The sequence below is a fragment of the Anser anser genome (genome assembly GCF_964211835.1).
Source record: "Anser anser genome assembly, chromosome: 3".
Classification (NCBI taxonomy): domain Eukaryota; kingdom Metazoa; phylum Chordata; class Aves; order Anseriformes; family Anatidae; genus Anser; species Anser anser.
In genome coordinates this window covers 57,623,843-57,636,978 of record NC_139722.1, presented here as the reverse complement: position 1 = coordinate 57,636,978, position 13,136 = coordinate 57,623,843, and the positions used below count along the sequence as shown (strand labels likewise).

At 44.5% G+C, this 13,136-nt stretch overlaps 1 protein-coding gene across 4 annotated transcripts; it reads right to left on the bottom strand.

The window, feature by feature from the left end:
• Positions 1-49: 49 nt before the first annotated feature.
• HINT3 (histidine triad nucleotide binding protein 3) lies at positions 50-12,912 on the bottom strand. Of its 4 annotated transcripts, none has more exons than XM_083829037.1 (6): positions 12,568-12,912; positions 11,971-12,088; positions 10,669-10,738; positions 9,725-9,851; positions 7,652-7,717; positions 50-5,084 (listed from the first exon to the last, which is right to left on the bottom strand). In XM_083829037.1, exons 1-5 carry the CDS (start codon positions 12,895-12,897, stop codon positions 7,670-7,672), a joined length of 693 nt encoding a protein of 230 aa, XP_083685163.1. In that variant the 5' UTR covers positions 12,898-12,912; the 3' UTR covers positions 50-5,084; positions 7,652-7,669. The 4 variants fall into 4 exon arrangements, with proteins under 4 accessions (XP_083685163.1, XP_083685164.1, XP_083685162.1 ...); XM_083829038.1 differs by lacking the exon at positions 50-5,084 and adding an exon at positions 5,927-6,496; XM_083829036.1 differs by lacking the exon at positions 50-5,084 and having other exon boundaries at positions 5,927-7,717.
• Positions 12,913-13,136: the final 224 nt, after the last annotated feature.

Here is a 13,136-nt window from a genome sequence, read left to right as displayed (position 1 = left end):
CTGCCAGGAAAGGGGCAGAGATACAGCTACCCGGAGAGAGGAACAATGATTTTTGTGTTGCCAGTTATCCTTTTATTATATTTTAATATCCAAACTTGATGTTAGGATATATCAAAACTCAATCCCGTGCTCCCTGACCCCGTTACGCTGAGCTGGAAGGCCCGGCTTACCCAGCCTTCAGTAAGCCTCTCACGGGAGCAGCCCTGCCCAGCAGCCGCCCCGTGTCCCGGACCCCCTGCATGTGCCGTGCGGATTTGGGGATTTGTGGCTCTCAGCACGGGTCAGGCTTTGCTCGTGACCTGCTGCTTACAGGCACGGGCTGCGGTCTTGCGGTGTCTGCGTAGCCTCCTGCTGAGGAGAGCTTCTCATCCCGCAGCACTCAGACTGGAGTCGGCGTGAAGACGATCCTCATGCAGCCGGGCGCCTGAAGGAGCGCTTCGCTGGGCAGCCCCTGGGGAGAACTGCTCAAGGCGTAGCGCAGGGCGCCTGCTGGTTTCCCAGAGCCCGGGGAGGACCCAGGGCCAGCCCAGGCTCAGCGCCGCAGCGGGTGGGAGGAACCGCTGGGGGGGGCGGGCGCTGCGGGGGCGGCGCCGCTCGGTGAGGGGCCGCGGGGCTGGGGCCGCGTCCCGGCGCTGCGTTTCCCGGGGTGTTTCCGCGGCTCGTCCTCGGCAGCCTCGCCCCCGGCCCCCGGCCCGAGGCCCGCAGGGCTGGCGGGGCACGCCGCGGCCGGGCCGTGCGCCTGGCCCGCGCTGGGGCATGGAGCGCGGTGGGTGCGAGGGGCAGGGCGAGGAGAGCGCCGGGGCGGTGGGCGACCTGCGGAGGAGCTGGCAGAGCTGGGCGGAGGGCCGCAGCGAGTACCAGAGGAGGAACCCCTTCAGCAGCGAGGGCGGGCTGCCCTGCAAGCCTGCGCTGGCTCCCAGAGGGGATCCCGCCTACGGGAGGCCCCCTGAGGGCTCCCGGACGGAGCAGCGGGGGAAGGACGCCCACTCGCACGTGGGGCGGGAGGTGGAGGAGCTGTGCCTGGTCATCAGGAACACGGGGCGCACCGGGGACGACGGGCGCGTGAGCGTGACCTTCGGGCAGCTCTTCGAGACCTACGTGACCATCTCCAACAAGGTGGTGGGCATCCTGCTGAGGGCCAGGAAGCACGGCCTGGTCCGCTTCGAAGGCGAGATGCTCTGGCAAGGAAAAGACGACGACGTGGTCATCACGCTGCTGGAATGAGACCCGGCCGTCTGACGGGCTGTGCTGCTCGCTTCCGCGTGGAAAAGCGCCTGGACACCGCCTTGGAAGAGGTTTTTGTTGTGGAACTTCAACTCGGCAAGTTAACGGGATGCTCGCAGGAGAGAAAACAGGTGAGAAGGATAAAAAAAAACAAAGCTTTCATAAAAACAATAGCTGTTCTGGACAGAAATCACAAATAATCAGCTAATCCATCACATTGCCATTGGATTGTCCTTTCATTGTCATCATCCACTACGATGTACTGTGGCTCTCTGAGCATCCCTGCTGACTTAGGGCTTTAGGCTGCTGAAAGCAAATTGCTAACTTGCTGCTATACAACACTGATTCTTGCAGGTTATAAAAGACTCACCGTGGGCGGATTTTGGTGTACAAAATATGGAATTGAAAACTCTTTGGGGAATTCATATACTTCTTCAAACGGGAGCTTGATATGTAGCAAAAGTTTAGGTTATTTTCACACTAAATAGATGGAAGTTATGCTGACTTCCATGAAGCATATGCAAATTCCCAAGTATACAGAAATACCACTTGCTTAATGGTCTACGGTACATACAGCAAGGATGTTTCATGATTCCTAAATACGTTGCACGTTGCATGTATTTTGGAGGACTGCACTAGTCCTGGTGTTTAAGTCTATTCTCCAAACCATCTCTGTTTCTTGTCCTTTTCCTCCCGGTATCTCACACCATTTTTACCTGTTCTTTCTTCTGATGCTATGTCGTACTCCACATGACAAAGTTCTGCAGCCTTTTTGGTGAACTTAGCCATACCCCTTCATAGTGAGCAGGGTGCTACAGCACGAAGACGTGAAAGACAGCAGGAACTGTACGCTGAGGCACTGTGCACATATGAAAAGAAGAAAAAAAAAGTCTCTTTTACTTCTTTCAGCAGAGTGTAGCAATGCTGTTTACAACAAGAGAGTAGAGATCCTGCAGTGCCAAACGTGTAAGTACAAGTGTAGTGGTGCAGTCACGTGCCTCACTGAGCTGTGCTTTCAGAGCACGGTTGTGAGTTCTCCAAACTGGGAGCAAAAATGATCTGCTAGTTAAAACTAGGGACTGAGAGATGAGTGGTAAGAATTTTCTTCATGGTTCTTCTGGAGGAACTTTTTCAGTGCTGAGTTGGTTATATACAATAGTTGTTATAACTGTGCTTACAATAGTTCCCACCAAGAAAACAATACATTGGGAACACAAAATTCTTTTTTTTTTTTTACCAGGGCATATAAAAGCTTCTATGTGCTGTTAACTACATTACTTGATGAGTCTTTAATATAAGAATATTCTCTTGTCTCAAAAGGAAATTGAGGCATATTATAAATTATTAACTTGATTTAAATGATAATTACTTTATGCTATTTATAAAAGTTTTTTGTTTTGTTTTTTTCAGAGGGCATAAGAAAATAATGATTTTTGTTTGACACTTTAATGGGGATTTGTAACAAAATAACTCTTCGGACTGAGCATACAAAAATGCACTTTTCATTAACCTCCTAGTGAAAAGACAATGAAAATAGGAGAGAAAAGGATGAAATGAATGTGGTGAAATAAGTATATTTGGAGAACGCGACAGCCAGATGCAGGTGCAGCATGGAAGGGGAAACAAAGGATGAGTTTTAATCACCACTTAATTTTACCATGTTGGAAGCTGGGGAATATGTGCTGCGCCACACACTGCTGGTTGGTGTTCACATAGCTCTCAAAACCACTCCTCTGTAAAATTATTTACAGCTTGCACTTTAAAACGAGACACATAACTTGTCGTTATAACACGCTTAAAATGCTTTGCTTTTTGGAAAAGCATTCCTTGACATGAGTACACATTAAGGATTCAGCTGCCATTAGGTAAAGCCTGGGGATACATTTTGATTTCAAAATGAATCAAACTTCTTGTAATACAGCCATGGCATGTGGTCTGCCTAATTCCAACAATTTGTGTATCCAATTGATTCAGCGGTAGCAATAGTTCATAACTTGTAGGCAGCAGGACCAGGCAGTTCAGGTATCGCCAGCTGACTAATGGGGTATCAGGAAAAATAACACAGTACTCTCCAAAGACGCAGAGCTGAGGCAGTGAGTAACCTGAGCACCCTACGGTGCAAGTCCAGCTCATGGAGACTCACAGACTCTTAATTAAGACCGGGGCAGGTAGTTAAACGAGAACAGAGGCTTCCACTGCCATGTATGTAGTTAGTGTCAGATAGTAACACGGCCTCAGCTGCACTCCTGCTGCTGCTGGCTGGTTTAAATGTCACTGGAGTACATCTGCAAAGGCTTTAAGCGTACTTCTGACCAAGTCAGACAGAAGCGGAGTAAGCCCTAATGAAATGGGCCTCCCAACTTTGTAAGTGACTATGAAAACTTGCCCTGGCATAGTTTGAACAACATCAAGGATTGTTATTTAAAACGTAACTTATAGAGGGATGGATTTTTTTTATTAACCATTTATAGGGCCAAATTTCCTGTCTGCCATGTTTAGATGAACATTCAAGAGTGACAAATATTTCTGTTTTACGTGCCCATGCAATGGTTACCAACACCAAAAAGCTGCCAAACTGGGCCAGCACACAGGTTGTCAAAACTAATTTCCTGTTTTCAGCAATAGCCAGTATTTCAAAAGAAGTCTAAGAGACGATACAGTTGGTCAGTATGTCCACTGATACACTCAAGAATAAAAAATTAGTCCTGAACTCTGTACAGACAGGAATGCACGCTATCTCATGGACATGACTGAATGTAGCTACTAGTTTACACGTTATAAAATTTTGTTTCCTCATCTGCAACGTAGAGTTTCAATTTGATTCTACAGAAGAAAGTTTTTAAAACCTTTTTTCTATGCAGCAGGCTCCCATTAGTGTAAATGGAACAGAATTTAGTATTATTGTCACAAAAAATGTAGGATGTGAGTTTTAAGTATTGCAAGTTATTTGTAGTACTTAAGTACACTCCGACCTACTAAAAGGTGCTCTTGTCCTGCCAAGCAAATTTCAGCTCTTCTAATCTCTCCTAGAACTTCACATTTGTTGTAGCAAGCCTCTCAGCTCCCTCTGTAGTCCTTTCTTTTCTTCCGGTTGAAGCATGTGGATTCTGCACCTGTTCGAGAGCGTTCATTCTACAGGAAATATCTGTATTTTCTCTTGTCAAACACAGAAAGCACTTTCAGCACTTCAATAAATATTGCACAACAGTTGAAATGACAGCGAGTTTTTGTGTAGATTTTTTACTGTTTCCAAGTTTGTCAAATTTCAGGTATGATTTTTACCAACTTGCTCCCATTTTTATATATTTAATTACAACTCATGCTTAAGAAGACCTCAGCATACCTTGAGGAGCTGTTACCAGTTTAATCACATTGAAAATGCTGTCCTTAGTCAAAACACTTGAAACTTTTTTTTTTTTCTCCTTATTCCACGTTGAACAGCATTGTATGTGCATGTTTCATCCCTTCTGAAGGGGGCAATTAGTACTTCAGCATAGAAGTATTATTCTCTGGGCTCGCATTAGGTTGGGAGTTTATGTAAATCAATTGAGCAAAAAAGTACAAATAAAGCTTTGTCATTCCTAAACAAGTAGCCAAAAAAGCAGCTTTTCTCAGGACTGCTAATACTGGATCAAAGAACAACAGAGCCAGGGGCAGCGGGTAAACAACTTTCCTTTGGGTCTTGTACACTGCAGAGTAAAAGCTGCCAAGTTCTCTCTCCAAGAGCTTTGTAGCTGTCTTTGCTCACTGGAGTCAGACGACTGGGTAAGCTGGAAAATGGTGTTACAATGCTGCTGCTGAAGAGGGTGACACAACGAACGGGGCCTGCCTGCTGTCTTTCCAGAGGGTAGCCAGCGCTCCTGAAACATAGCCAAAGCATTAGAACAGACCTTTCAGAAAATCGCAGAATCACAGAATGGTTTGGGTTGGAGGGACGGTAAAGACCATCTAACTCCAGCTCCCCTGCCGTGGGCTGGGACACACTTCTTAAGAAAATATTTCTCAACCTGATTAAAAAACATCTGCCAAGTCTGAGAACAACGCTCGTCAATAGAGAAGGAAAATGGACCACAGGTCCGTGCTGAAAAACACTACGGGGATACTGAGCGTTCCTCTCGGTAACAAATCGGGCTCCATTTATACACCTTCATGTTGGAGCTTGTTTGAGGAATTGCCATCACTGTGACCCTCCTCAAGTGTAACATGTAAAAGCAGAGCTTCATGTTTCCTGCTGCATACATTTGACGGTGCATTGGGTCTTGCTGGGATGGCGTTAATTTTCTTCACAGTAGCTCATACGGTGCTGTCTGGGATCTGTGACTATAGCAGCACTGTTAACACACCGTTCTTCTGGCCAGTGCACAAAACCAAGCAGCTGCAGGGACACAGCAGGCAGACCTGACACAAACTGACCTGCAGGGCTATTCCCTGCCTGACATCGTGCTCAGCAGTAAGAACCACAGGGAGGATTTCTGGGGGCTGGGGCAGCCATTGCTACTAGGCTGCTTGTGGGAGGTGGTGAGTGATTGTCTTTACATTACTGGTCTTGGTTTTTCCTCCTCTTTCCTTCACGTATTAAAATGTGTTTATCTTGACCCATTCTCTGCCCCATCCTGCTGGAGCAAGGGTGAGGAGCGAGCACCCAGCTACTGACCGTGGTCAGCACACCTCCTTGGCTGCACGGTTAGATCACTCCGAGACGAGCATTTGTTCCATTTATTAATCCCTTTTGACAACAGTTCATATGTTGGTACTTTAAATATTACATATCACAGTTAAATGTAGTTACATAGATTAATTACAAATCAGAACACGCAGAGTATTAGCTCTTGAAAAATCTTAACATTCAAATATTTCATATGGTTAGGAAACAACTCAAGCCTCCTAATCTATTGCACAGAATTAATCGAAGTTCAGTGCCTTTAATTCATACTCCTCCTAGCTAACACTACAAATTAAAACCGCGAAGTACGTGAGAGCCCAGTAGTAAGAATAACATGACATTAGGAACAAGCTCTTACAGAAGAGACTGTTGTTACCTCTTCTGGGTAGAAAACACTTGTTTAGAAGGGTGTGAATCTTCTCAAGTACGATGTATAGCCTGCTGTAAGAATATTACAACGCATTGTCCCGCTAAGGCAAGAGGTGCTGGATCAGTGGAAAACACTGAGAAGATTATGCTCGGGGAATCTTGCAGGCGCGACAGACCATCACCACCTCAGCTGCATCCGGGTGCATCAGCCAAGGACACTTGATTAGTTGAGCACCAAGTCTGGGAACAAAGAAAATCCACTCCATGTTTTCGGGAGTGTGAACTTTCCAAACAGTCTGCCTTAACATGGTATTGAAAAACAGAGCTCTAAGATTACTGATTAGAGTCCTACAGTGAAGGCAAGCGTTCAGCAGGGTCCATAACCAATTCCGAACGCAATCCCTGCATGTTCCAATTTTGGGCTGAGTCCCTGCTCTTCCAAATCCAAATCAGGCTGCTGTTATGCAAGCCTGCCACATATTGCACTAAAGACCCATTTCTCTCGTGACCTCATTTAGAAATCAAATTTAGCCAAGGCATTAGTAATCTCTAAATGACTTCATGTGAGAACAGTATCAGAATAATCTCAAAATGTCTTTTCTACCATGATGCAGAACAGCAGTGTACTAAGTCAATTCTTCTGAACTCTTCACGTTTTGGTAAACATACAGTAACTAATTAAAAATATTGTGCACATAAGAAGGAAACAATCTTCCAGTCCAACATACAATCACTTACACATACAATTAAACTATATTCTATGTTTTATAGCATTATCACGTCTTGGGCACATACTGTATTTAACATTTACAATGTCACTGTCATGCAAGTAAGACAGGTAATATATTAAAGTGGTTTAGCACCAGAAGTTAGTAGTGTACTTTCTGCAAGGTACCTACTACTAACTAGGCATAGGTAACGTATCATACACGTACAGATGGAAACTGAAATATTTTAGATGTTCCTTGCAATTGCAGAACAATGGATCTTTAAAACAAAAGCTAGATTCCACAACAAATATTACCTTTGGTACCATGTGCATGCTGTTACTACTAACTTATTTCCTTAGGACAGGATGTAGTTAGGATACATTCTGCTGCTATACCCTGCATTTTACTGGGAGAAGTTGTTTGCATATGTGTATGTGTCTATGTATAACACATGTGTCTATTATATATGCATACACATACCTAAAATTAGCATTAAAATACACTGCCTTATTGGCAGAGAAGTACACAGACTTCTGGAGTACCCAAGTGCGAGGATTAGGTTGACAGCTATAAATTCTGTATTTCCTCGTAAGGAACTAAGCCTTTTTACCCCGGTAACAAATTGGCAACAAACTGCGCAACCTTAAATCAGAGTTCAAAACCAAGGAACAAACTGGCTAGTCACCCAAGGCTAGGAGTGCTTTCAACTGGCAGCGTTTTCAGTTTGCAGTCGTTCAATCAGTTGTTCAGCCTATGAAAGAGAGAAAGCCATGTATTAACTATGCAGTGAACCTTCAGTTTACTGAAAAACAAAACACATTTTAAAAACAGTAACAGCGTGATGCTGAGGAACAGAGCATATACTTTTCACTTCTACAGATACAGCATACAACAGCAGAAGTAAAATACAAGGATTGTTTTAACAGCAGACTTTTCCCCATTTGCATCACCCATTAAGTGATCAGAAAAGGAAAAAGAAACTCTGCCAGTCAGAGGATGCTTGAGCGAAGAAACAGTATTGAAAGCAGCATGTTTTAAGGACCTTGGAAGACAGCCGTGCTCAGAACAACCAGGCTCTGAGGAAGGGAATTCTCTGGGAGACACTCCAGAGCAGCGTCTTGTGGCCTCTCACCACCAACAAACCGCACACCAGTTGTACGCGACTGAGAGATGGAGAGCACTCACATGCTGCTCGTGTCATCAGGCAAGTATTCATTCTTTGGTTAGGTCACTGTGCTCACACATACTTTTCTCTCCATATGGCCATATTTACGCATCTACCACACAGCTGGGACAGTGATATTTTCTGTGTGTGACAGCACCCACCCTCAGAAAGGAATGGGGTAGAAGGAGGTCTGCCACCGTTGTTCTAGCAGGCCAAATTAAGCATATGGAGACTCACCTGGGCACTTCTGAAATCAGTTTACATTACTGTCAGTTTTTTTTGTTGGTGTTTTTTATTTATTTAAACACCAGTCTCCACTGGATTAATCTTTTAATTTGAACGTGTGCTTGAGGTCCTACTAAGATCTCCAAAGGAACCAAGTTAAAAGGTGAAAAGCCAGTATGTTTTAATACACACAGTAAATATGCAATCAGCTACTTCAGATGGCAATGACTTAATAGGTGTTAAGTAGCTACTACGTTTTCCTTTGCAAATAAAGCTAGATAAGCACAGAGCGACTGAAAATGAAGTTATCTGAATCTTGTTTTACATTCTTAAATATGTATCACGTTCAAGTCCTTATAACTAAAAAAAACAAACAAACAAAAACCAAGAACATTTTCCAACCTGACAACAGGGCAAAATACCTTTTGAATTGCATCCATATTGGATAGCCAAATTTGGTATGGATCCCTCTGCGTTAATCCAAACCAGTAAGCAGTATAACTACACAGCTACAGTCTTCTGGAGGCCCAAATCTCTCTGTGATGCTCTGCTACACAGCAGAGCAATCTGCTTGTTTCGAGATAGCTGAGAGCCCCAGCAAGGTACCCCCTCCCAGCCGAGTTTTTCCTCTTTAAGAGGCTTTTTATATTCTTCTTTAGAAGAGAGACTTTTTTTCAGCAACTTTGTTTTGGGGTTGTCCAATGATACCAGGATGCTGGAGCTACGCTGCAAGCACAGGTTCCTGACGAGTCAAAGCTGAGAGAGTTCGTATTAGTCCTCCAGAGAGATTTTCAAGCAGTGATTTAGTCAGCACCAGTTCCATCTCATTCCTGATCTCTACCGACAGAGATCAGTACAAAGACTGGTTCTGTAAAGCAGACACTTGTTTCAGTCTAAGGATGGCAAGATAAGAAAAACATATGAACTGACAAAAGCAGCCATTAGGTGGCCATGTTTTGCACCTACGCTGGATAAACCAAGGCGTGTACGATACACAGCCCCTCACACTCTAATATAACCCTTTCACATAAAAGAATAAATACTTACAAAGTGTAGTCAGAAGCACATCACATCACCCTAAGCGATGCATTAAATCCAGAACTACTGTATGATTTGCTGTTAATGTTATTGTCGCTCTATTTCCCCTATTAATCGTAAACATTAATATTAAATTTTACTACTGTATTCTCTCAAAAAATGAATGCAAAAGTTAATCAGTTATTTCTGTCATTACTACAACTATTACTCCAAGAATTTTTGGACATAGTTAAAGTGTTATTTTTAGACACAGTTAAAGTGTTGGAAAGACATGACATTTTCAGCTTGCAATTGAAAACCTGACGGAAAGTTCACATGCATTACACTTACCGTGATAAACCAGTAGGAGTTGATTCTGTAAATCAGTCTGGATAAGAATCCTAGCTGACTGGCTGGGGCCAGGACATGCAGATGCAAGTGGGATATTGAGCAGAACGGAGGCCAGTGAAAACCCATTCTTCAGAAAAGGAAAACAGGTTAAAAACATTGGTGATGTTAAGTCAGAAAGTGGAACATATTAAAGTTTTTAACAAGATCAACTGAATTAAGAAATTAACTCAAAATGTGTTCCTTTTACATAAAAGCATGAACAAAAAATACATCCTTTCCTTTCATTATGCTCTCAATAATTTTTTTCAGAAGACCATTAACCTCTTCTTTCACATCTCTCTATTTAAGATGCACTGTGTTAAAAAGAGGAGTAGAAAACAGGATATTCCTTAGATATGTCAAATCTAGTTTTCAGCTGGAAAGTCAACTGCCACTAGATTAATGTAGTTTCTACCCATTTTAAACAGGAAGACCCATCTCCCTCTACTCCACACTATTTAAACTATGTTACATTTCACTTCAGTTTGGCAACCAAACACAATGGCTTATAGTAAAGGTAGCAGCACTGAAATTAAGTGAACGCAGGTTATGACTGAAACACAGTGCTGCAGTGCCCCGATTAAAAGGACAAAGTTTACCTTTCCTGGAAGCTGAAATTAGAGGCACGTAATGGAGGAGAAGACCTTTAGATAAATGTTCTGAAGTGCCCTCCCTATCCCACAAGGAAGAGAGAATTGGAGTTGGAATGCAATCTGCGCTAGACGTTGATCAGAAAAAAGTCGATATTCAGTGCCAGCACATGTGATTTGACAAGTCATGTGGTAAGTCAGTGCAACCCCAATTTCTTCAATAAATTATACTGCAGTCATTAACACTATCTCAAAACCAGCATTTTGAAGAGTCAAGAACATATTCAACAAACACAGAAGGCTTCCATTACATACCTTATATCATTTAAGTCATTAAAATTATTTCTCTGGAGGACAGATTTTCCAACTTCCATCATTCTCTTCACTATGAAATACAAATACATATCATTTAACGTTTAAGTAATATTTTACACATTATATGTCTTTGAGTCAAGTAATTTGAAGCAGGTATTTTTCACAAACAAAAACTAACTTCAACAATGATTACACAGATCACAAACTCATTTTTGTTTGTTTGTTTATTTTTCTCCCAAATAATAAATACTAGAACTCAACTCATACGCAAACAAAGATTGTCAAAGACCGTGTTGTGCAAAGTTTGGTATGAAAAATCACTACTGTACTGATTTCCAAACTAACGACAATTTTAAGTGTGGAACTATTCTAACAACTTTGGCCAAAGCCATGGTATCACCATATCCTTATTAAAAAAAAAAAAAAAAGAAACCACCACCACCAAAACCAAACCACTACCACCAAACACTGACTTGTTAGAATGATGCAGACTAATTCCCATGTTATGTCTCTACACAGCAAAACTTTCAGAGATAAAACAAGAATTAAATATAAAACACTCAGTCCTACTTATTACTGGAACAAAACTTTTATCGCTGGAAAAAAAAAATAAAAAAAAATCCTAATACAGAAACTTCAAAGGCAAAAGTCTAAAGAATTTCCTTGAAGCAAAACACATACAGAAGCTGTTTCTGGAGAAAACTAGCCTACATTCAGAAGACAAATACAATGATTCAAAACATGCAGCATGCTACTATAATGATTTTTTTGCATCACCTGTAATAAAATGTTTTCATTAAAAAAAAAAAGCCTCTCAACACGAAGTTTGAATATTTTAGAATCTTGTCTTTTAAAAAGTGATTTAAGTTTATTGTAACACCATTTCTTTCTTCCCTACCCCTTTTCCTGAAAAATGACGTAGCGCATTATAAAATACATATTTCACAGAAATCTCATTTTTTCTCCATATAATTTAAAACCACATATATACCTAGGAAAGTGCAACGGAGCAGCACGTTAATAATGTAAAAAACAGAGTGGCCTTTCCCACAAAGCGCAGAGACACCTGCTGTCCATGCACGCAGAAGAGGCTTCGTGCACTGGCGCGGCGTTACTCTGGAACAGCACCAGCGTCAGGCCAGGTGCCAGCAAGGGCACGTCCTTACCCACACTCACTCACACCACCTGTTTTTTTGGTGTTTCACAGCCACAGCCAGTGCTCAAGGCTGTGATTTACCCGACAGCACACTGCCTAAGACTGTGGAAAATGATGTTCCTCCAGGTTAAACGCAGCAGCCTTACCGATGGGTATGTGCTCGGACTTGAGCGTTTTGCAGTTCCCCATGTGCTCCACCGGCACCACCAGGTAGTGGTGGGGGGCACCGGGCCTGATGTCTCTGAAGCAGACAAGGTCTTCGTACTGAAAAAGAATACACACAGGTTAGGCCGATCGGGATGAGGACACTGGGCAACAACGGTGATCTTCCCCGGTGTCGCTGTGATACTCAGCATTATGTTTGAAACACCTGACAGAAATCTGAAGGATACATTTATTTGTTTTTTCCACAGCTACATCAAAGTACCTTGGGAGCCTGCCTCCCAGGAGGCTCACAAGCATGCTTTGCGCTCTCGGTTGACTTTCTGCGGTCAGGATTTCCCAATACCTGGCAGCGAAAGGTGCTGCCCGGTGACTACCTATGCCGCCACCGCGTACAAACGACGGGCTCGCTCCTTTGACGAGCGTTTCACGGCTGCCCGCACGGCAGCACAGAGGACCCCAGCCCCCCGTGCCCAAGCGAGACCCTCCCCTCACACGCCAGCCCTCCCCAGCGCTCCGTGCCGGGCCCTCGGCGGGCACGGACCCAAGGGGCAGCCCCCCCCGCCCCCCCGTCGGCCCACCTGGCAGGGCAGCAGCGCGGTGCCCGGCTCCTCCCGGCGGGCGATCCTGCAGAAGACGCACTGCTGCCCCTCGGGGCCGCCGCTGCCGGGCTCCTTCCCCTCGGCCCCGAGCTGCCCGGCCCCGGCCCCGGCCGCGGCCTCCTCCCCGGCCATGGCTCCTCGGCCTCCGCCGGGCGCCTCCCAAGGGCCGGGGCGGGGCCTCCCCGCCGGGCCCGCGGCCTCCCCCTGGCGGCCGCAGCCGGCCCCGCCCGGCCTCCCCTCAGCCACCGCCGGCCCCCAAATGTCGGCTTCACGTGTGCGGTTCCTTAACGCCGCCTGTCCCCACGCCATAAATCGCTAATAAAGCCAGGAACACGGTGCCCTTAGGTAGCTTTATGCCTTTGTCTGGCTTGGAAGGAAAAATACACAAACACTTGGGCAGCATAAAAAGGGCACATACAACAATGGTGTGTACAAAAATGTACAAAAATGTGTGCAGACCTCTGATATCTGCTCACAGGGTGGTCAGGAGGAACAGGAAAGGCGTCAATCGCCCCAGCTGAGAGCCACGAGAACCGCTGGGCACCCGC